We start from the raw sequence: 25,768 nt of genomic DNA on the forward strand, positions 1-25,768 counted from the left end.
CTTGTATCCCTGGGATAAATCCAACTTGGTCAGGGTGTATGATTTTCTTGATGACCCTCTGTATTCTGTTTGCCAGTATCTTGTTGAGGATTTTTGCATCTATGTTCATTAGGGAGATTGGTCTGTAGTTCTCTTTTCGGGTTGGGTCTTTCCCTGGTTTGGGGATCAAAGTAACACTTGCTTCCAGGAATGAATTTGGAAGCCTTGTTTCCCTTTCAATTTCCTTGATGAGTTTAAAGAGTAATGGCGATAGTTCTTCTTTAAATGTCTTGTAGAATTCAGCAGTGAAGCCATCAGGACCTGGGCTTTTCTTTGTTGGTAAGTTTTTTATTACATTTTCAATTTCACTTGTTGTTATTGGGGTGTTTAGAATTTCTATATCTTCTTCATTTAATTTTGACAATTTGTATGTATCTAGGAATCTGTCCATTTCTTCTGTGTCTTCCATTTTATTGGAGTACAGGTTCTCAAAGTAGGTATTGATGATTCTTTGAATTTCTGCTGGATTTGTTGTGGCTTCACCTTTTTCATTCTTAATTGCATGGATTTGTGTCTCAAATTATTTTTAAAAGGGGGATGGGGCTAAAGATGTAGCTCAGTGGTAGAGTGCCCTTGGGTTTGGTCCCTACTGACTCCTGCCTTCCCAACACATGCAGAGAGAGAGAGAGAGAGAGAGAGAGAGAGAGAGAGAGAGAGAGAAGAAAACTCACAGAATTACAAACCATGTATCTGATAAAGGGTTTGAAAATAAAAAACTCTTACTGTTCAATAATAAAAATACAAACAATCCAGTTTTTAAAAGGGCTACAAATCTGAATAAATATTCTCCAAAGAAGATATAACAATGGCTAATGTGCACATAAAAGATACTCTACAGCATTATGTATCAGGAAAGCAGAAATCAAACCACAGTGAGGTACCATTTTGTACCCGCTAGGATGACTATAATTCAGCCAGCAGATAATGACAAGAGTTGACAAGGATATGTAAAAACGGGAATCCTCACACACTGCTCTGGAAATCTGTCTGGCAGTTCCTCAGAAAGTAAAGCCTCAAATTACCACATGGCCCAGCAATTCCACTCCTAGGTATGTGCCCAGGAGAAACAAAGACATATGTCCACACAAGACCTTGCACATGGATGTTCAAGGCAACATTATTCATAGTAGTCCCAAATATAATGCATATTAGATACATTATCTCATTTGCATCTCCTGGGATTCAGTGAGGAGGGTACTGTTATTATTTTCATTATGTAAACAAGGAGACTGCAACTTGGAGAGGTTAAGTATCTTGTTAAAGTCAGTAGGAGTCTGTAAGTGTTTTCAGTAGGGCTTTGAGGTGGGAGTGTTAATTTCATTTTACAGTTATCAGATGAACAGTCAGGACAAGTGCATTGCTAGGAAGCTTCCAGCCCGAGATCCAGTGCAGGTCTTGGGATTCTTACATTTCTACCATTATTAGCTGCTTTTCTTGAACAGCTGAAAAATGTCCCTTTGAAACCTCTTCAACGACATGTCTCTGGAACCCTTGAAAAGCAGATGAGGGCAATTCCACTGCATCCCACAACAGCAGGGTATGTTCAAGACTCCCGAGCCTCCACCATGTCTTTTCTTCTTGGATGGGGCAAATCAAGGCACTTTCAACAGTTTTCCCAGGCCCCAGTGACAGTGTGGTAGGTAACTTTTTTAGATCTCGTCATACTTTTCTATATTTTTCATAATGAGAACATACTCCTTTGATAAGGGAACAGTTATAAATTATATTGAAAGGAATCAGTCTGTTCTTTTAAACATCTGGCCTCCATAGCTCTATGCCTTTAAATTCTTCCACATCCTCGGCTAATGAGAGTTGAATCTGAAAATTGGCAAGATTAGCTGCTCAGATGCTAAATTTAGATCCTAAGGGTGAATACCATGTGTCAACAGTACTCACAGAGAGGAGGCGGGATGCTTTGGCCGGCAGGACCACTGCGCTTTAAGCCAGGCTAACAGGCATAAAGGAGTGTGTGCTTTGTCCCCTTGGCAATGGGATCAGAGGTTGTGTCTGGATGGACTTCATAGGAAACTGAAAACTGACAAATTCTCCCAGGCATTTTACCTCCATAAATAACACCCACACATTGCAGCATAAGGAGGTGGGGAAGAGGGAAGGCCTTGGATTCATTGGCTGGCCCTGCTACTTTCTTGCTGTGTCCCTGGGTATACTGTTCAGCTTCTCTGTGCTCAGTTTCTTCATTCAGAAAATAGAGACCATAGTAATACCTCAAAGAGTTGTTGTGAATATTAGTTAATTGAGTTACTGATTGGGGAAATCCTTACCTCATAGTAAGCACACAGTGACTATGAATATTCTTTGTTATTGTAGAAAATATAGATGATGAAAAGGACAATCAATTGACCCCCCTTCTGTTTTAGAAAACAAATACGCAAAAATCAATCAATCCGTCACCTGCATTACTACCACTTAGAGATAATCACTATTAATAGCATTTTGAGTTTATAGTGTAGTAGACTTTTTGTCTTCATCCATTTAATGTAGGCACTTATTTTGCTTTACCTGTTGGTTTGGAGAAAGTTCTATTTTCGATTGGCCTCATCCGTACAATGTTTGGGCAGGGGGTCTGTACCACAGACCCATTCATTCAACCAACAATATTTCTTGAACATTTTCCATATGAGGGCACACTGTTCTCGGTGCTGAGAGTAGGGCAGTGAATAGAACACAAAGGTCCTGCTCTCAGAGAATTTATATTTTACTGTGCTCCACAGATAATAAACCAAATGAATCACTGAAATCCTGGGGGGCTCCAAAGAACTAATCCCCTAGAAGTCAGTAATCAGCAGCCAGGTTAGACATATCCCACAAACAGAATGTGTCGAGGAACCAGCACAGTTGGTCCTACACCCTAACAGAGGCTGCTGCCATCCTGGACTCTTCCTCCCTCCTTCCTCATCGAAACTGGGCTGCAGCGCAACCACTGCACATTTCTGTACTTCCCGGGGCTGTGGAGAAGCAGCAGCACCCGCTCCACGTTCTTGATCTGTCCCAGCAGTAGGGCTGCACTGTAGCACAAGTTGGAAGTGGCCAGTTCTTTTGGAATCACTCTGTGAATAAGAGCTTAGATGGACACAGGAAGGGTAGACGAAGCCATGCTGGCCAGGGAGGCCTCACTGAAAAGACGACAGGAAGCGGGGCCTGACTGAGGACAGGGAGTAAACCACAGAGACCTGAAGGGTGGGGGTGTCTTCCTTTTTACTTGGTTGCAATGGCATTATTGAATTATAATTCACATACCATATAACTCACCCATTTAAAGCGTACAATTCAATGGTTTTTGCTATATTCACAGAGTTGTGCAACCGTTGACACTATCAATTTCACAACACCACATCACCCCCCAAAGAAACCCTTATTCCTTGGCTATTACCCCTTAGTCCTTTGGCACCCCAATGCTCTAGCAGCTACTAATCTACTCTCTACCTCTATAGATTTGCTTGCTTTCAACATTTCATATACACAGTATGATTGAAAACTAGGGTGGATGTTTAAATTCCCTTTTTAAAAAAAGTTGTTGTTATCATAAAAGACACATTGTCATTAACCCCCCTCAAATATTTCCTCCCACTTCAAACACTTGTCCCATTATTCTTGCCACTTTCTCAAACAATTCTGGAAGTCCTTTTTTGTAAGTGTCTTTAGTTGCACTGTTGTGGCTGCTTCAATGTCCTGAGTGGACTCAAAATTACTTTTCTTAGTCATTTTGACTTTGGGGAAGAACCAGAAGTCACATGGTACCAGATCTGGTATATAAGATGGAAGAGGACACACTGTAATGTTTTCATGAGCCTGTCTTTCATTGGATGGCACTCAGCAGCACCCTTCACCATATTTTTGATTGTACCTCATAAAGACACAAAAGAGGGCTTTCTGAACTGCTTCAGAAAGTATCAAAAACCATAGGATAAGCATGTTGGAAGTGAAGGAGAGTATTTTGAGGGAGATTAAGGGCAATGTGTCTTCTACATTATAGTAAAAAAATTTTTTAATTTAAACATTCACGGTATATTCTGATCACACTTCGTACATGGAATTGTACAACAGCTGGCCTTTTGTGTCTGGCTTCTTGCACTCAGCACGTTTCCGAGGTTCATTCGTGTTGTTACAGGCCTCAGTCTCATTTCTTACTTTGCTGTGGCCTTCTCTGTACTGAACTCTTGTTGCATTTCCAGACAGCATGAATTCCAGTCCTCTCTCTGTGGCCCTGTCCGTCTGACCAGAGGAAAGGCCGTGAGAATAGCAGAGCAGCCTGAGGGGGAAAGTTCTAAATGTCCGCAGCTCAGCCACTTCACAGCTGTGTGACCTAAGGCAAATGATTCAACCTCTGATTCCTCCCCTGAAAGATGACAGCAATAAGACTTTCTACTCAGCCAATTTGCTATGAAGATCGGAGATAATATAAATGCCTGTCATGTAGTAGGCACTCAATAAACTAGAGGTACTGAGGATCAAGGATCTTCTTAGGCATCCAGTGGTTGGCAGCTAAGAGGACAGGCAGGAGTGTCCTGTGGCTGGGACAAAATGTGACATGTGAAGGGCAACCTCGCGCCAAAGTTCCAGTTTTCTTTCAGAAAAAGTCACCTCTGGGAATGTCAGTGTCAAAGGTGGCGACAGGAAGAGGTCCTCACTGCACAGTATGTGCTTTCCCACCTTCTCAAATACATGACTGACTGCACACTTATGTCCTTTAAAGATCTCTACTCTCTCCCAGTCTCTCCTGGATTTTTTCTTTCTCCTCCTCTCCTCCACCCCTTTTTCTTCTCCTGTTTTTCTTCAGTGCTGGGGATCAAACTCAGGTCTTGCGAGACATCAGCCCTCCCTTAAACTCCCTTAAATTGCCAATCCACACTTCCCCTTCTCCCTCAACCTTGAAATTTCCAGAGTTATTCTCTGGCCCTCAGCTGTCCTATCCATTCCCCGACTTAGCAGAATGTTCACCGTCTATTGTTCTTGCCTTTAATTGTGAAACCAAAGCCCCAAACTCAACAACCACTACCTAGACAACAGCAAAGGTCTTCCAAGGTTTGTAGCTGCCCAGCAGTAGGCCTCTTGCTGGCAGGCAAAAGATTCTACAGCAAATACCCAAGGAGATACTCTATATTGTGGTTGTGGGCACTTCGTGATGTCTCCCTTCCATTTTCCTAAGTAGAAGGCAAAGCCCATCTACCTGGGAAATTGTAGAGTTGGGCCAGGAACTCAGATCCCCTGCACTTCAATCCAATCAAAACTGCATTAGTAGAGATGCCTTGCAAAGGAAGATTTTGAATCCAAAGCTATGACTGGGATCTTGCAGTTAATATATTGTATTAGGGCTTTGGTGATGTGGTTATAACACATTCTCTACTAAGTATAAACACATGTAATCACTTTCTCTGGCCTGTAGCCTGACACACCCTCATAGATTTTCCCCAGGAGATTCTCATCTGAAGCCAGCCTCAAGAGCCACTGCTGTGGGTACATTCCCCGGGATAAAAACTTCATTTTTGCTGACATCTTCAAAATATTACTCAAACCAGACTCAAGCTATTGACGGTTCACTTTGTGCCAGCCATCCGTTTAACACCATACACGGCTATCTTATCACAGAAGCTTAGTGACAGGGCCTAGGTACCCCCATGTCACATGGGAGAAAACTGAGCTCAGGAGTAGGAACCACTTGCCCATGACCAAGCCAATATGCTTCAAAACAGCACATATTAACCATATGTTGGACACTGCTTAAAAGTAATAATAGCTTCCTTTCATTGATCACTTATTTGAGCCAGGCACTATTCCAGTTTATTTAATCCTCATTTTAAAAAACACTTGAGGGCCGGGGATTTAGCTCAGTGGTGCTGGGCTTCCTTTCCAAGTGCAAGGTCCTGAGTTCAATCCTCAGTACTAGAAAAAACAAAAACAGAAACAAAAAAACTTGTAGGGGGCTGTGGCTTAGTACTAAAGTATTTGCCTAATATGAGACTTTGGATTCATCTCCATCATGGGAAAAAACAAAAGCAAAACCAAATTTTAAAAACCCATATGGGGTGGTTATTTTCTTGCCATACAGAGTCAGAGGAGAAAGATTAAAAGGCTGCCTAGGTGAGAAATGGGAAACTTAGTCCAACCTGGTCATGAACGTGCCAGACGTTGTACTCTATCTAGATTTTATAAAAGCCTTCCACATCTACACAATTAGAAAGAAGCACGTTAAACAATCAGATGAAAGAGAGAGGGGCCAGGGATTTAGCTCAGTCGTGCTGCCAACGGCCTCGCAAGCGGAAGGTGCTGAGTTCGATCCCCAGTACCAAAAGAAGAAAACAGAAAAGAATAGAAAATGAGGAGCTAATGAGGCTGGAAATGTTCATTTGCATAAACTTAAATTTAGGATCTTGAACTGTTTGGTAAACCACAGGAAAGGAAATCATCTTTCATTTCACTGGTCTCCTCCACATCCCCTCCTCTCCCTTCCCCTCACCAGCTCTTCCTCCCTCCTTCCTTCCAAGACGGGCTCTCAGGGTCCTGCTATATTGCCCAGGCTAACCTTGAACTCCTGGGCACAAGCAATCCTTGGGCCTAAGGCTCCAGACTAGCTGGGACCACAGGCATGCACCACTCCAGCTAGCTTAGTTTACTTTATAATCTCAGCAGAAGAGTATGAATGTCCAAACATTTCAAATAGAAGGCATGTCTTAGCTATGCATATTTTTGCAAATTTTAAATGAAAAGATAGGTGTGAAACTTGATGTTATCCAAACACTGCCCTGCCCACTGGTGAGTCTTAAAAATAGAATCAGTCAAAGTAATATCAAGGCTTGAAGTCACTACAGGTCTCTTAGCCTAATTTTTATTTCTTTTGTTAAAATGAAGAAGGAATTAAGGTTAGAAGAAACAGAAAAGAAAAACATTTAAATAAAGATGACTGCTTATATTTACAGATATATTTCTCCCTAAAGAGCTTTGGTATTATCAAAAGAACGATCTCATTTAGAATTATGACTGAGGAATAATAATTCTTATTTTATAAGTACGGAAAATGAAGTACAAAAATGACATCACTTATCAAAAGTACTACTGTGGGGCCGGGGATTTAGCTCAGTGGTTCCGGTGTCTGCCTCGCAAGCCCAAGGTCCTGAGTTCGATCCCCCGTACCAAAAAACAAAAAAAAGAGGAAAAGTACTACAGTGGGTTGGTGGCATTAAGTATAAGTGATGCAACATCCTTGGATACACATTTGGTCACTGTTGTCTAAATGTAATATATGCATGTTCTTTGACCCAACAATTTCACTTCTACAGAAATGCTTCTATAAGTAAGCAAGGTTTTATCCAAAAAAGTGTTTTTTGAAGCATTGTTCATAATGCAAGGCAAATAACCATGTGTAAGGATTGGTTAAAATAAAAAAGTATGGTATAGATCTATTTTGTGGAGCCACTAAAAATAATGAGATAAATCTCTAAGTATTGGTATGAATAGACATTAATGATATATTGTCAAGTGAAGAAAAAAGCATGTTATAGTACAATGTATATATAATATATAAATGTATTTGTGCATATAAATATTTGTATAATGATAGATGGGTGAAAAATTCTACTGTCTCAAACACTTAATAGTGGTTTGTCTCCGGAAAATAAATCACTGAAGATTTCACCTATTTTGCTGCATGAGAGATTGCATTAATGGTTACAAAGGATCTCAGCTAAGTTAGAATCCACATCCTGAGCCATGGGCTAGAACACTCCCTGTTCCTGGGTCCCTTCCTTGGTGGAAAAGCCCTTTCTCTGCTTTTCACCTGCAGCTGAGCAGAGGCTTGGAAGGAGGAGATAAGAACAGGTTAGACTGGCAGATATATTCTTCCTACTCTTACTTGGCTTCCCACTCTTAAGGAAAATGTCTTCCAAAACATAAGGGATAGATCTTGTGGCCTGTGGACTGGGGTCTCGGCCTCTCCTACCCTCATCCTTCCCCTGTGTATTGAAGGTGCAGAGAGCAGATAGATCACCCAGGCAGGATTTGTGTGAGCAACAAGGCTATTTAGTTCACTCCAGTGCTAGTGGGCTGAGTCCTAAAAGAGAGCTGGCACTCAGAGAAGGGAGAACAAGGACTTTAAAGGGGAGGCGGTTGCCGGGCGTTGGTCTGGGGAGGAGTAGCTGCCTTGAGGACTGTGGGGGGGGGAAAGAGTGTGGTCATGCTTCTCAGAACAGGTCGTGGAGATGTAGTCCAGTTCCCTGGAAGCAGGAGTCGGGACAGGGTGTCTTGTCTTTGTGCTTCTTTGAGATTTCCTGTTGTGTTTGCTGGGAACAGTCTTACTCATCAGGCCTGACATCCTGTACCTGAGTCTGTGGTCATTTCAGTGCTAGGGTGGGGGGTGGAGGCATGGCAGGTCCCCAGATCCCCTATTAAGAGGCTTTTCATGGGGCCAAGATGCCCTATTGGGTTCTTGAATGGTCTTAGCCTCCTTGGCATCAGACAGATCTGGGTTCAAATGCCTGGTTTCTGGCCCTATATCCTCCCAGCCTGGGTTTCCTCATCTGCCCAATGGTGACGATGGTATCATCTCTCTGAGAGAGTGGGTGTGAGGATTACACTGAAACATGAATCTTCAGCCCTGTGCCTGGCATAGGTACATGCTTGAAAAATCACAACTACCCGTTAGATGGAGACAGCCTTCTCTGGTCTCAGTGATATGCCTGGTGACACACTGTAGGAAGGAAAGAACCAAGTCCCAGCAGCATCCTAAGATCACAAGCAAGTGCTGTGGCCAAAATGAGGTGCTTATTTTAAGAACATCTCTTTTTTGGTGTGGTGCTGGGGATGGAACTCAGGGCTTTGCTGCTAGGCAAGTGCACCATCCCTGAGCTATATCCCCAGCTCACAAACATTCTTTAATCCATAGGGAAATCCTAATAGCTAGAACTTGTAGTTTTAAATAGGGGAAAGAAATTTATCTGGTTTCCATCCCTTACCTCAGGATTTCATCTTTTCCTTCTAGAAGTAAACATAGTTCTAAGAAACTCAGTATCATATTAAAAGAAAGGATACTGTTCACTGTGTTGCACATTGTCTCCTTTATGGGTGAAAAATATATCTCAGCTCCAGGAAGAGTGTTCTTCTAAGAAACTCTTTTAATCTTGAGGACACAATAAACCACAAATGATCCTATTTCCTTTATTGGTGTGGCTTCTAGCAAGCTCAGAGCCACAATTCTATTTATTGTAGGAACATTTTAAAGATCATTGTTGACGTTGCATAATGTATTAGGGAAGAGCCCAGTATTTCCTGAACAACTGGTTTGTTTTTTTTCCTATGGACACTGTAAATTATATAACAGATTGTTTTTCCCCTTTGTCTTGTCTCTAAGATACCTCTACATTGGACAAAGGGTACAAACTTTTAATTATAAAATGAACAAGTTCTGGGGATCTAACATAGACCATTGTGATTATAGTTAGCAATACTGTATTGTGTACTTGAAATCTGATAGAATAGAAGAACTGAAGTGTCCACAACTCATGCACTTGAACGGTAACTATGGGTGGTAATGGGTGTATTAATTTGGTTTTGGTAACCATCACATAATGTGTGTGTATACTAACTAAATTATCACATTGTTAGTTGCACAGAACATGCCGAATCAGCCCGCACCCTGGCAGCAATCCATTGGACACCCCCACCCGCCCCGGCTCCTCTGTACAGCCACCTGGTTCCACACTACAAAGATGCAGAGGACACCGGATCACCAGACCACAGTAGTGGGTCCCGCCACTCCCGGCCCAGAGGTAGCGACTTCTGAGACGCCGTCCCACTGCTCCTGGTCCAGAGGAAGGGGCTTCCTGGCCACCATCCCTCCCGCTGCCCCCAGCCCAGAGGAAAGGGCTTTTGAGCCGCCTTCTGTCCCACCGCTCCCGGCCCAGAGGAAGGGGTTTCTGGGCCACCATCCCTACCACCGTTCCTGGCCCCTGTCCCACCTCTCCCAGCACAGAGGAGGTGATCCTTGCAGGAGCCAACAGCATCCACCCCCCGGCCCCATAGTCAAAATGAGAAAACACATAAATAAGTCTCAAAACCAGACTTTCAGATCACCTACAGCAACCCCAAAGGGAAATGAGATGGAACACTCTGATGCTCAACCACCTGGACCCACTGAACTGGCAACAAAAGGGGATCTGGAAAATATGAAATCAGAAAGAATTTCTCAGATAACAGGAGAAATTGTGCCCCTAGTGCAAGACATGATTAATAAATCTAGAGAGGAGCTCAGGAACATGATGGAATCCCAACATAGGAAACAAATGGAATCCATAAAACAGATGCAAATAGATTTCCAGGACATGAAAAACTCCATTGAAAGTCTACACAGCAGAATGAGCCAATGTGAGGACAGAATTTCAGACATAGAAGATAAGATTGCAATTAATGACCAGGAAAAGAAAAATTGCTTCAAAATTATAAGGGAACACGAGAAATCAATCCAGCAGCTGCTAGATGATGTAAAGAAGAATAACATAAGACTGATTGGGCTCAAAGAAGAAACAGGAGAGAGTGCAGATGACATAAAAAAAACTCTTCACAGAAATAATAGCAGAAAACTTCCCAAACAGGGGAAAAGAACTTGACATACAAATAAGTGAGGCATATAGGACTCCAAATAGCCTTGATCAAAAAAACTACACATAGGCATATAATTGTTAAGATTCCAGAAACTCAACAGAAGAACAAAGTTCTACAAGCAGTTAGAGAAAAGAAACAAATCACATACAAAGGAAAGCCCATCAGAATCACAGCAGACTTCTCAACACAAATCATCAAGGCAAGAAGAGCTTGGAGTGACATATTCCAAGTCCTAAAAGAAAACAGCCTCCAACCCAGATTGATGTACCCTGCAAAACTATCTTTCAAAGTGGATACTTTCATGACAAAGAGCACCTTAGGAACTTCGTGAATACCAAACCAGCACACCAAAGAATTTTATACAATATCCTAGGAACAGATATTGAGGATCACAGCCCCAGGAAGCAAAGCAGAATGAACCCATCTGGCCTGACAAGAAATTAAATGTAAAGGGGGAGAACCCAACAAAAAGAAAAAGTCATGGCAATGACAAGTCAATATGTTTCAGTTATAACCATCAACGTTAATGGTCTCAATTCACCAATCAAAAGAAATAGACTGGCAGAATGGGTCAAGAAGCAAAATCCAGCAATATTCTGCATACAAGAAACACACTTAATTCAAAAGGAAACTCATAGACTGAAAGTTAAAGGGTGGAAAACAATACTCCATGCGACAGGAACTTGAAAAAAAGCAGGAGTCGCTATCCTCTTTGCATCAAACCAACACTGATTAAGAGAGATGAAGAAGGACACTACATCCTTGTAAAGGGAACAATCCAAGAGGAAGAGATGACAATCATAAATATCTATGCACCAAACACTAGTGTGCCCAACTATATAAAACAAATACTAACAGACATGAAAAGTCATATATGAACTAATACAATTGTAGTGGGGGACCTCAACACCCCACTGTCACAAATAGATAGATCAACTAGACTAAAAATAAGTAATGAAATACTAGAACTCAATCGAACTCTTGAACAAATGAACCTAACAGATGTTTACAGAGTCTTCCACCCCACAAAATCAGAATACACATTCTTCTCAGCTGCACATGGGTCATTCTCCAAAATGGACCACATGCTCACACATAGAACATGTTTAAGTAAGTGCAAAGGAATTGAAGTTATCCCCTGTATATTATCAGACCATAGTGCGATGAAATTGGAGATCCAGAGCAAAAGAAACTCAAAAAATTTCATAAACACATGGAAATTGAACAACACACTTCTGAATAACCAATGGGTCACAGAGGGAATTAAAGAAGAAATCAGACAGTTCCTTCAATTAAATGACAATGACAATACAACATATCGGAATCTATGGGACACAATGAAAGCAGTTTTATGAGGGAAATTCATAGCAGTGAATACGCATATTAGAAAAACAGAATGAGCCCAATTACACAACCTGATGCTGCACCTGAAGCCTCTAGAAAAAGAAGAGCAGGACAACCCCAGAGCTCATACAAAGGAGGAAATTATAAAGATCAGAGGAGAAATCAATGCAATGGAGACTAAGAGAACAATACAAAAAATCCATGAAGCCAAGAATTGGTTCTTCAAAAGAATCAACAAAACTGACAAACCCTTAGCCAATCTTATCAGAAAAAGGAAAGAAAGGGCCCAAATACATGCAATTAAGAATGAAAAGGGTGAAATTACAACAGACCCAGCAGAAATCCAGAGGATCATCAATACCTACTTCCAGAACCTATATGCCAATAAGATGGACAACACAGAAGAAATGGACAGATTCCTAGATACATATGAATTACCAAAGTTGAACGAAGAAGACCTAAAAATTCTAAACAACCCAATATCAACCAATGAAATTGAAAACCTAATTAAAAACTTATCAACTAAGAAAAGCCCGGGCCCTGATGGCTTCACTGCTGAATTCTACAAGACATTTAGAGAGGAACTGCTGCCACTACTGTTTAAACTCTTCAATGAAACTGAAGGGGAAGCAATACTCCCAAATTCATTCCTGAGAGCAAGCATCACCTTGATCCCCAAAGCAGAGAAAGACCCAACTGAAAAAGAGAACTATAGGCCAATCTCACTAATGAACATAGATGCAAAAATCCTTAAAGAGATACTGGCAAATAGAATGCAGAAGATCATCAAGAAGATCATACACCCTGATCAAGTGGGATTCATCCCAGGGATGCAGGGATGGTTCAACATAGGCAAATCAATCAATGTAATACACTATACTAATAGAGCCAAGGACAAAAACCATATGATTATCTCCATAGACACAGAAAAAGCATTTGACAAAATCCAACATGCATTTATGATAAAAACCCTACAAAAAATTGGAATAGATGGTCTCTACCTCAAACTGATAGAAGCCATCTATGAAAAACCAACAGCCAATATCATACTAAATGGTCAAAAACTGAAATCCTTCATACTACAATCAGGAACAAGGCAAGGATGTCCACTATCACCACTCTTGTTCAATATAGTTCTGGAAACATTAGCCATGACAATTAGACAAAAGAAAGAAATAAAAGGAATAAAGATAGGAAATGAAGAAGTCAAATTGTCAATATTTGCAGATGACATGATACTCTATATAGAAGACCCCAAGAACTCCACCAAAAGTCTTCTAGACTTAATAACCAAATTCAGACAAGTAGCTGGTTACAAGGTCAACACACAAAAATCAATAGCTTTCCTCTACACCAATGACAGACTCACTGAGAGAAAAATAGGGCAAATAACTCCTTTCACAATAGCATCCAAAAAACTGAAATACCTAGGAATCAACCTAACGAAAGAAATCAAAGACCTCTTCTCTGAAAACTATAACACCCTGAAAAGAGATTGAAGATGATATCAGAAAATGCAAAGACATCCCTTGCTCCTGGGTAGGAAGAATCAACATAGTGAAAATGTCCATACTTTCAAAATTGCTATATAAATTCAATGGAATCCCAATTGAAGTCCCAGCAGCATACTTCACAGACCTGGAGAAAACAATCCAAAAATTCATTTGGAACAAGAAGAGACCCAGAATAGCAAAAGCAATTCTAGGTAACAGAGACATGGCAGGGGGTATCACAATCCCCAATCTGCAACTATACTACAAACTCCTGTGATAAAAACAGCATGGTACTGGCAAAGAAACAGACCTGAGGACCAATGGAACAGATTAGAAGATGCAGAAACAACGCCAGACACACTCAGCCATCTCATCTTCCATAAAGGAGCCAAACACCCTCACTGGAGGAAAGATAGCCTCTTTAATAAATGGTGCCGGAAAAATTGGGTTTCAATTTGCCAAAGATTAAAACTAGACCTGTATCTCTCGCCATGCACTAAACTAAAATCAAAATGGATTAAAGATCTAAATATTAAAATAGAAACTCTGAACCAATTGGAACAGAGGTTAGGTAGAACTCTTGAAGACATAGGTGTAGGAAAAGATTTTATGAACAAAACCTCAGTTGCCCGTGAACTAGCACAAACAATCAACAAGTGGAATCTCTTCTTATTAAAAGGCTTCTGCACAGCAAGAGAAACCACCAGCAGTGTGAAGAGACAACCCACAATGTGGGAAAAAAATCTTCACCTGCCTTTCCTCAGACAAAGGTCTACTATCTCGAAGCTATACAGAACTTAAAAAGATCAGACCTCCCAAATTTAAAGACCCAATTCAAAAATGGGCATCTGAAATGAACAGACATTTCTCAGACAAAGAATTAGAAATAGCAAATAAATACATAAAAAAAGTTCAACATCACTGGTCATTTGAGAGAAGCAAATGAAAACAGCGCTGAGATTCCACCTCACTCCAGCAAGAATGGCTGCTATCATGAAATCAACCAATAACAAATGCTGGTGGGGCTGTGGGGAAAGAGGAACCCTGCTCCACTGCTGGTGGGAGTGTAGACTGGTGCAAGCACTGTGGAAATCAGTATGGAGATACCTCAAAGAACTAGGACTGGAAATCCCATTTGACCCCACTATTCCACTGCTGGGAATCTTCCCCAAAGAATTAAAAGAATCATACCACAGTGATATATGTGTGCCCATGTTCATAGCAGCACAGTTTGTGATAGCTAAAACTTGGAAACAGCCCAAATGCCCATCAACTGGAGACTGGATAAAGAAAATGTGGGTTTTTAATAAAATGGAGTACTGCTCAGCCATCAAAAATGAGAAATCAGAGACATTTATAGCTAAGTGGATGCACACTGAGGTGATACTCTTAAGTGAAATAAATAGGACACACATGTGTAAATACCGAATAGTTTCCCTGGTGTGAGAAACTGAAAGTATAAATAAGGACTAAAATGTATAATAGGTAATGTGAAATAGGAAGAAAAGGGGCAAAGGGGAAGGAAGTGGGAGGGCTAGGGGAAAGGATAGAAGGGAATGGGATTAATATGAGAAAATGGAAAAATAGGAACAAAATCTTTGTAAATAGGGAGGACTGGAGGGGTTGAAGGGAGGGCTGGGCAAGGGTGAAAAATAGGAACCAAGAGAGATTATGTAAAGGTGCAAATTTCCAATGATGAATGTCATTATATTGTATACCTAAAATGTACCTATGATTAGAATGAATAATCCATAATGCAAAATAGGAAGAAAAGGTCCAAAGGGGTAGGGGTAGTGGGAGGGGCAGGGGAAAGGAAAGAAGGGAAAGGAAAAATGCTGAGAAATGGAAAAAATGGAAATAAAGTCTTTGTAAATAGGGAAGGGTGGAGGGGTTGAAGGGAGGGCTAGGAATGGGGAATAAATAAGACCCAAGATGCATTATGTAAAGGTACAATTCCCAAAGAGAAATGTAATTGTGTTGCATACCAAAAATGTACCAATAAAAGAATTTAACAAAAAAAAATTATCACATTGTCCTCCTTGAATATATACAAGTTTTGTTAAATACAGTGGTATCTCAGTTCACAAACACTTTTGTTTGTGAACAATGTGGTTTACAAATGGACGTATTGGCAAAATTTTGTTTTTATTGGTGAACTCTGCATCAGGTGATGAACATGACCGTGGTTTTATCCTTCCCGCACGAACACGAACGTGACCATCTTTTCCAGAATCATGGAATGAATTAAGTTCATGAACTGAGGCACTATGTATTTTAAAATTGAAAAAATCTCTAGTAAATATAGGTCTTAGAATATTTTTGCTTACTGTGTTTAGTGGCTTTGTTTTTTCTCTAATCTTAATTTTTCGTTAACTCAATTACCATTTTTACCTAAAAATATTATATTGCAGGTGTTTCTATAACTACTATGTACCACTGAAGTAGAGAATAAATAGTTTAGAAAAAAGAAATAAAAAGTAAATAATACATTTCCTTTGATAGGTCAAACTATCTCCCTACCTTTCTTTTTTTTTTCACGACATCAAGTGATAGAATCATTTAAAGATTATTGGAACTGATATAAAAATATACATTATAAGAAATTTATCTGATGTTATATGTGTGTATGTGTAATATAATCTGATGCAATGGGAATAATTTCTATGATTTCTTTCTCCATGCTCATACTAGATTCCCAAGTAAAACACGGACATTCATTTACAAAGCACATTTGAAAACAATTACTAACTATATGAAACTAAAAATATGCTATGAATTGAGATAGGATTTGTGACCACATCTCAAAAACGACTTAGGCATCTTCTTTTGAATGACACTGGCTGAAATTCTTAACATACATATTTAAAAATAATTCTTGCATTTGTCCTGATGGATAGAGACTGGAGGATAATTTCACACCACTTCTGTCCTAGAAGAAAATACTGATTGGGACTGTGATCTCTGACTCAGTGTAACATGAGACCAGTTATAGATGACCAGGATTCTACCCTGACAGCTGATGTTACTCTCCCTCAGACCTCCTGTCTGCACTGAGTTGCTCCAAGAAATGAACTTGGCAAAATTTATTCATACTGTAAATACTAGAGTATAATGTACATGGAATGGCAACACTTTAAAAAGATGTTTGATTTTTGAATTTGTATATAGATGAGATTTTTAAAAAAGAGGTTGAAAAACTTTTCATTTGTAATCACTCTACTACTTTTTACTGCAAGGCTTAAGGAGAACTAGCTTGTGCTGGAGGTCTTTGGGGCTGTAATTACAATGTCACCTTGCCTAGGGAAATATATTTCTAACCCTCCACATGACCCAGATTCATTACACCCAGATTCATAGTGTTGAAAATAGGAAGTCACTGTAGCACATGAGCTTCCCAAAATGTTTTTTTTCAGCTTGGATACTTGAAGGAAACAAAAAGTTCTCTTTCACTTGGTAAGTAGCAGGTTGCACCCTATTGGAATAATTCAGCTTCTGCTATCTAGAGACCTCAGTCAGTGCAAACACAAAACAGCAAGAATCTCCACTACAAGATAATAAGAAATCTGACATTCTTTACATCTATCAGGAAGAGTCCTGAGAAGTTAGGGTCTAATGGCAGAATTCAAGACAGCAGCTTGTGGGCTGCTCAGCAGTAGAATGCTTGCCTAGCATATATAATACTCTAGGTTTGAGCCCCAGCATGGGAGGGGGACAGGAAACACAATGTCTATATATAGTCTCCCCTGGGATCTGTCAGAATCCTGAACTGACAAAATGAAGACCTTGGCCCCAGGCCCAGGTGCTCTATTGCTGTGTGACTTTGGACAAGTTCCTCCAGTCTCTAGGGTCTCTATTTCTTCTTGTGTTAAATGAAGCCCAGAACTTCCTCCTCCACATAGATCTATGAGACATCTACCCTGGGCCAGGCTCTGTGCACAGCCTGGGGAACATGATAAACAAGACAAACACAGTCTTTCCATGGATCCCATGGAGCTCAGAGCTATCAGAGGAAACCAACACAAAACTGTTCAGAAACACACAAATATCTTAATAGCATTGAGATAATAACTAACATTTAAAGGAACTATGCTAGAACTCATTCTAAAGACCATTTTGTTTGGAATCCTTTAACAACTTTATGAGGCATTTGGTATATTAGTCCCATTTTGTGCATGGGAAATTGAGGCTTAAGGAAATTAACTTAGTCAGAGTCACCTGGATAGGAGTGGTAGTGAGGATTCTGTTTTAGTCACTCTCCCATTGGTGGACACAATACCAGACACCCACAATTAAATGGAGGAAAGGTTTATTTTTTTGCTCACAGTTTCAGTCCATGGTCATCTGGCTCCAAGGCAGAAATAGGATGGCAGAGGGGCCCGACAGAGGAAAAGGTGCTCAACCTGTAGCAGCCAGGAAGCAAGGAGAGAGCAGGGAGGAGCAGGGACAAGAATACACCCTTCCAGGTTACACATCAGTGACCTACCTCCACCCAGGCCCCACCTGCTAACAGCAAATCATCTTCCAAACACACGAGAATTTTAGAGAACATTTTAGACCTAAACTATAACAGATTCCAAAGGCATGTCTGGACAGCTCCAACACTTGGTTCTTTACCCATTAATGTTATCTGACTTGTGTGTGTGTGTGTGCACGTGCACGTGTGATGCTGGGGATGGAACCCAAGGCCTTGCTCACACTAGGTAAGCACTCTACCACTGCTACTCCTCCAGCCCCTGACTTCTTAGCTAACTACAGATTTGGGGGTACTCATTACAACTGGCTTTTTTGCCCGAGGGCCAATTCATAGTCTCAGCAGAAATGGAAATTTTACACCCTGGTTCACATTGGGACATTTACTAAAGCTATAGCTTGCATAGAAAGCATCTTGGAGCCTTGGAAGGTGGTGGGGTCATTGAGCCACAGGTAACTGGAATGAGACAGTTTATACTCTCCTCCCCTGCTGGCTATTGACCACACTCAATCTGCTCTACTCTTCCTGCTCCACAGCAAGCCAAATCAATCAGTCAGCTAGCAAGAGCAAATCAACTCCAAAGAATACAGAACAACAGCAATAAATGGGCATGCTGTACTTCCTTTGACCTTTAAACTGATTACAGCCCTGATTGTCTTCCAATTTGGAAGTGAAATGAAACAGGGGTTGAGGGCAGTTAAATGTGGAAGAAAGGCTTGGACTGAGCCAGCCAAGTGGCAATCAATGCTGAAGCTGCTTATTTATGCGGAACACTCGGGCTGCCAACGTAAGGTGCTCGTTCAACTCTGCACCAGGCACTTGTGTATGTTGACTCACTTAAGCATCATAATTGCATTCATTCACTCACTCACTCATTCACATATTCATCCAAGTTTTATTTAATGTTCATTTTGAGCCAGGCACTGTTCTTGGGGGTGAACCAGGCCAAGTGGGTCTTTGTCTTCACAGAGCTTACACTCCAGTGGGGAAGACCAATAACCGCCGAGGAAACAAAGAACAGGTGCACTGTCACTCATCAGTACGACTCATCATGTTACCCAGAGCTTGGGGCCTGGAGGGATCGAAAACTCCACTTTTTTCTTTCTTTCTGATACTGTAGATTGAACTCAGGACCTTGCACTTACGAGGCAGTTGCGGTGCCACTGAGCTAAATCCCCGGCTCTGAGAACTCCACTTCTTAAAAACAGCACAAAATAACAGGGGAATCCCCACCTCTGTCCTAGGTGAGCAGTAGAAGCTGGGAACCATTGCATTACCACTGGTACCAGTCCCATCGTCTCATTCCAAAGCAACAAAGTCAGAATCTCTGGAGATGAAGCACTAGGATTTTAGCTTGAAACTTTGAAAATTATTGTGACTTTACAGAAAAGTTGTGGTAATTGCGCCAAGCACTGCTAGATTCGCCAATTTTTGTATTTCACATTTGCATTCTGTTCTCTGTATGTATGCACACATGTGTGTGTGCGTGGTATACTTTTTTCTGAATCATTTAAGACTGAGATGCATATCACGTCCCTTGACTCCTAAAACATTCAGCATGAGTCTTAAGAATGAGGTGATTCCTTATCTAACCTGAGTACATTTATCAAAATCAGGACTTTTAGAAGAAAGGAGAACAGATCCAGAAGAGGAAGACGTGGAGTCATGAAAGACTGTGTAGTTCTTTCAGCGTCCCCAAGCAGTGAGCCTTAAACTGGATGTGAGATTGAGATGCCTTAATTAGACTAGACTTGATGGAATCAGACCTTACAGAAAAGACAGAATCCACCCAACATGCATTAAGGGCCTGAAGAGAGATGCAGGAGGGCAGGGCTGAAGGTAGTTTCTGGAGAGAAAATAAACTTTAGTTTGGGTCATACCATCTTGAGGTTTCTCAATAACTGCTCCTTGTTCTTTTAGACAGCATAGCTAGGGATGCTTTCTCCAAAGAGGCAATGACCCACTTCTAAAGGATAAAATAGAGGGTCCCGGATTTAGCTCAGTGGCACCATGTCTGCCTCACAAGCACAAGGTCCTGAGTTTGATCCTTGGTACCAAAAAAAAAAAAGAGAGGATAAAATAGAGGGGCCACAGAAGAGCTGGGAAGGGTGATGTGACAGAAAGGAAGAGAAACTATGGAAGCCAGGGGTGAGGATCTTTATGTGTCTTACCGTAAGACTAGAAAAAGGCCTGCGGTGGTGGGGACTACAGCCCGCTGAGGGGAAGTGGGTCTAGGATAGGATGGGCAGCGAATGAGAGGGTGAAAAGCATGCATGGCCTATAGTCCACTGAGCTGCATATATTTTTGTAAGTTATCATAATTGGAAAGTACTATGTGTTTATTTAAAAGATCCCAACAGGACACTAACTCCATTCTATCCCAAATTCCCAAAGGTAACTACCATCAATTTTCTTCCAGACTATTTAGATACTCAATTTCCATGCAGATATTTTTAAATATGGGTGAAAATACAGCTCTGCAATTTTTTTTCACTTGAAAATACATCATGAATCTCCTTCCACATTGTTGGTTAACAAAATGATGCTAAATCTATACCACACAGCTGTTAAATATCATATGACACTGCTGTCTAGTTACTAACAAGGATGATATTCAGAGAATTTTAGAGGCAAAGGCAAAGAAACAGTATATAACAGAATATACACATAATTCCATTTTGAATAAAATATGAATATATATGTGTATCTTTTTTACATTGGAAACCATATATAGGAGGTCAAACACTGAAATATTAATCATGGTGGGATTTCTGGGGTTTTCCCTTTTTTGGCCTCTACTTTTCCAGTTTTCTTACTGTGACTATGTCATAACTTAAGTTTAAAAAAGAATGAAGGCAAACAGAAGAAAAGATTGACACTTGTACATGACAGATGATGGATGCAGGTTATATTATTCTTTGTACTTTGTGTGTATGTTTTCAGTTGCTCAAAAAAGGTATATTAGAGTTTTCTAGAGAAACAGAACCAACAGGAGGAGATAGATATATGAATCTTGGATATAAGGAAGAGATTTATGGTAAGGTACTGTCTCAGAGAATTATGGAGACCGGGAAGACCTACCACGTGCTGTCTGCTCGCTGGAGACCAGAGAAGTTGGTGGTGTGGTTCAAAGGTTTGAGAGCTGGAGAACCAGTGGTATGGATCCTAGCCCAGGTCTGAAAACCCGAGAACCAGAAACCTCAAGGGTGGAAGAAGACCAGTGTTCCAGTTCCAATAGTCAGGCACAGTTCATTCAACCAGTCCCTGGCCTTTTGTTTCATTCAAGCCCTCACAGATTGGATGAGGCCCACCCACGTTGGGGGGGGGGCATCCATTTTGTTCAGTCCACCAATTCAAATTCAAATTCATATTTTGGAAACATTCTCACAGTATACCCAGAAATAAAATTTACCAGCTATCTGAGCATCCAGGGACCCAGTCAAATTGACACATAAAATTAACATTCACAAAAGAGGAAACAGTATAAAATACCATTTAAATTCAGGCACACAATCAACAACTTGTAGAATAACTACCTCTCATGTTGATACACACCATGTTTTCAAAATAATGGATTATTCTTCATGTCGCACAGCTTAAAAAAAAAAACCTGCAGATAGAAGGTGACACTGAAGTTGTCCTCGAGGGAAGGAAATGGTCATGCCATTCCAGACCAGAATCTTAACAGCTGCCACTTCCCCCACACACAGACTGAGCTCTGTGCAAACACAAGGACCTTCTGAAATCTCAGAGGGCTTCCTTCTTGAGCCTGGAATAAGAATCAGGCTTTTCCTGAATAAGCAAAGGGCTGTGAACCAAGCAACTAACCTTTTTGTTCTTGTTTGGCCCAGAACATTTGCACTCGCTGGTGAATGTGTTTGTCCTCGCGGAGTTTCTCCTGCCACTGACGCAACTCTTGAATCTCAGGATCACAGCGAACCTGGAAAATCTCCAGAAAGCTTTAGTCCCTTTTCTACATACTTCTTCTGTCTATTAGCTTATTGACCCTGCATGCGAAAGTCTTTACAAATTGACTGGATAGATTATCCTGTTTTTGTGGGTTTGACCTGGGGCCTTGTGCATGCTGGGAAAATGCTCTACCACTGAGCCTCATCCTACCCCCACTGGATGAACCTTTGATTCCCAAGAGATCATTGCTCCTAAATGAATTATCTACACTCCTAAAGCTCACATCATACCTGAGCTTAAATGGGGTTGTGTAAAGATTTGCTCTACTAACAGTAGGTTTGGGATCTGTACTACCTGGTAGAAATACAACATAGTCACATATGAAACTTAAAATTCCCTTACGATCTCATTTAAAAAAAAAGCAGACAAGATTATTTTTAAGACTATGTCTTATTTAACCTAAAATATCCAAAAGCTTGTCCTCTCAACATGTAACTGGTATGAAAGTTATCATGAGGTATTTCACGCCCTGTCTTCCACGCGAGGTCTCCACCACATGGTGTGGTTTTGCATTCACCACATACCTTGGTTTGGATTAGCTGCAGTTCAAGTGCTCAGTACACAAAGAGCTGGGCACTGCTTGATGGGCCAGCACAGTTCCAGGTTAACCACAGTGAGCATATTAACCATGACCCCATTCCACCCCAATTGGCTGAGTGCCTACTTCACTTGTAATAGACAATGGAATGGAGAAAAGATTAATAGCAATAATTGTAGTAATAATTATGCTTGCTTTTTTATAGCTCATTTGTTCATTGAACGTGTATGTTCTAGCTATTGTTTAGGTATTTTGCAAATTTTGATAATCAAAACCAGGAATGGTCATCCCCATTTTGCAGATGGGAGAACTGAGTTTACCTAGCTCACTGAGTCATCCAGCTAGAAAGCAGTGAAGCTGGGATTCACACTTTGTCAGACTGGCTCCAGCTGCCTTTGAAAAACTTAGAGTCTACTAGGAGACACAGGAGTAAGATCAACAAGGTGTGGTGGGAGTGAGGCTATTGGTGAGTCAGAGGGAGCTTAAAGGAGGCATCTAACCAGATTGGAGTGGTCAAGAAATATTTCATGATCTAGGCACAGTGGTGCACACCTGTAATCTCAATTACTTGGGAGGCTGATGCAGGGAGATTACAAGTTTGAGGCCAGCCTGGGCAACCTGACAAGACCTTGTCCCCAAAAAGGAGAGAGGAATACAGGTCAGTACTCCCTGCATTCAATCCCTAGTACTAAAAGAAAGAAGAAAGAAAGAAAAGAAAATACTCATGGAGGAAATGATACTGGAGCTGAGTTTTGAAGAATGAACTTGAGTGGGGCCTAGGGAGAAGCGGGTGGAATGGAATGGTGTTTCAAGGAGTGACGTCATTCTGTGCAGAGGCATGACGTGGTCCTGAGTGACCGAGGGGAACTCGAGGTAAAAAGCAGTAGAGGGCACAAAAAAGCCACGCCCACTCACACTCTTCCCTGTGCCAGTTCATGCTTCTGGCTCTCTTCTTAGCCGAGGAGGAACTGCTCCTGGAGTCAACCAGAAATAGTTGGCAGTATATATGCGCCTGTGTGTTAACTTTATTCAGAAAGAGAAAGTATCCAAAGAGTGCTAGGAGGAGACATCTTGAGAAAGGAAAGACCACATTTTCTAAAAAAGTTGTCATGGTAATACCCACTTAGCTCTGTTTTCTTCTTTATTTTCTGGGGTGGGGCACTCAGCTCTTTGGATTAACTACTAACGATAGCCACTGTGGGGGTCCCCTACTTGATCCACTCCATTCACTCGAAGTGAGGCACTTAACCTTTGAAAGAAGTTGTCGATATTGGAATTAGGACATGGAACTGGAAAGTCACACACCACATGCCCAGGTCAGTGTGTTCCTTTTGAGGCAGCAAGCCCACAACTCTGACCTGCTGGTCTGACAGTCAGGAACTGGCCTCTCAGCTTCGGGGAGGGAGCAGGACAAAGGGAAGCAGATGCAGAAGCCTTCCTACCTGCAGGACCCAGCATTTACAGGAAGTGAGTAATGGGAGCCCAGGGAGGGGTCACTGTGGAGAGCACAGGCTAGTCTAAGGGACAGCTGCTCCCCAGCTCTGATGATTGTGGTGATGCCACCACGCCAGGGTGCAGTTGCCTGCTTTTTCAGGCCACTACTGGGCCTTGTGACTTTGCATCCAGGCCCCTGGGTTTCCTACTGTGGTCACTGCTATCCCTTTGAGGAAGCTCAATCTTGGGCTCTCAAGTTTCAGCTTTTTAAAGTCACCCACACATCATCCCCCCACAACGCAAACACAGTCCCCAGAAAGGGCTGGGTGAAGTCAGGTTTGTCAGCAGCAATCTCAGCCCCAGGACGACCATTCCCTTTTGTTTCTCCCCTATCAGTACAGGAGCCCCCTTCCTCCTTTCTTAGTATTCCACTTTGGGGTGATTTGATGCCCTTGCTTCTCAGGGGACTTCCATTTGAGTCAACAGTAACTCCAATGGTTGTCTTTTTAAAAACTGTGGTAAAATACATATAAAATAATAGGTGCCATTTAACCATTTTAAAGTGCACAATTCAGTGGCAGTAAATACGCCCACACTGTTGTACAGCCATCACCTCTCATCCAGTTCCAGCGTAATTCCATCTCACCCCAAAAGGAAGCGCCACCCCCCGCTGGGCAGCCTGTCACCGTCCTCCCTTCCCCCAGCCCTGCCAACCGCTAAGCTGCTTGAGTCTCTGTGGATTTGCCTATTCCGGATATTTCCTAGAAATGGAATCACACACTTCTGTGGCCCTTCGTGCCCGGACTCTTTCACTTCTACAGTATTTTAAGGTGGATCCGCATTGCAGCATGTATTAGTACTTCGCTCCCAAATAATGTTCCATTGCACAGTTCTACTACATTAGTTTTACCATTCATCTCTTCATGGAGATTTGAGTTGATTGATGCCACCTTTAGGCTATTGTGAATAGAGCTTCTACAAATGTGTATACACATTTTTGTTTAAACAACCATTCTCCTACTTGATTCTCAATTACCTACATACTCATTGAACAAAAACACCTGTTTCCCTCCCATTCTGGATGCCTACCATTGTTCCTAGCATTCTGCCATTCACAGCATTCCAGTTCAGTGGAATTTCCCCTCTGGCCAGAGAGCTTTCCATCTTTTCCTTGACTTCCTTCATTCTGCACCAAGGACTGCTATTTATCCACTGAGAATACAGCAGCCTTGTTAGTTAACCTTTCATTGCCAGGAAAGCCTGGATCTCTAGAGATGGCTTTTGTGAGCCCTGGGCAAAGCAGGCACCCATTCAACTGGGCTAATCCTAGTCATTATTATCATGATAAGGGAATCGATTTAACTGGCAGTGATTGTGTCAACCAGCAAATACCACAAAGTGAAGTGTGCTGTTTAACATACCAACAAATTCACTGTAAAACGAAGGCTCCCTTACCAGTGGTTTTCTATTTTTACTTTTTAAAATTGTGTGTGGAGTCTAATTTGCTCTTCTAAGACGTTCATATGCACACAGGGTATGATGCCCATTATTATGTACTTGACTTTGGGGAACACAAAAACAAAACAAAAACTCCTTTATATGGATATCAATTTTTTAAAATGTCTGTGCGATAATAATTTTTTTTTTTCCAGGGATTGAACCAAGTCCCTTCACACTGAGCTACATCCCCATCCCTTTTTGATTTTGAGACCGGGTCTCACTAAGTTTCCCAGGATGGGTTTGAACTTGCAATTTTCTTGCCTCTGCCTCCCGGAATGCTGTGATTACAGGCAGGTGCCACCATGCCTGCTCCATCAAATTCTCCTATTTATGATTCTGCTGAAAAGGAACCCAGGGTACCATATTGGT

General features: G+C 41.4%; 1 protein-coding gene across 13 annotated transcripts in view; it reads right to left on the reverse strand.

Annotated features, from left to right (window-relative positions):
• The window catches only part of Iqck (IQ motif containing K), a 128,023-nt gene that overhangs the window by 20,693 nt on the left and 81,562 nt on the right, over positions 1 to 25,768 (reverse strand). For 8 of the 13 annotated variants that reach the window (XM_087208954.1, XM_021237240.2, XM_004855818.4 and 5 more), the window contains one exon: positions 21,787 to 21,898. The exons of 4 other annotated variants lie outside the window; for them this stretch is intronic. In XM_087208954.1, coding sequence (XP_087065080.1) covers positions 21,787 to 21,898 — 112 coding nt within the window. Of the gene's footprint in view, positions 1 to 21,545; positions 21,899 to 25,768 lie in introns of those variants that run through there. One more of the 13 variants, XM_087208949.1, reaches the window with a different exon arrangement.

Source organism: Heterocephalus glaber, unplaced genomic scaffold (assembly GCF_053883595.1).
Source record: "Heterocephalus glaber isolate CG9 unplaced genomic scaffold, H.glaber_assembly_v1.0 deba00000943, whole genome shotgun sequence".
NCBI classification, from domain to species: domain Eukaryota; kingdom Metazoa; phylum Chordata; class Mammalia; order Rodentia; family Bathyergidae; genus Heterocephalus; species Heterocephalus glaber.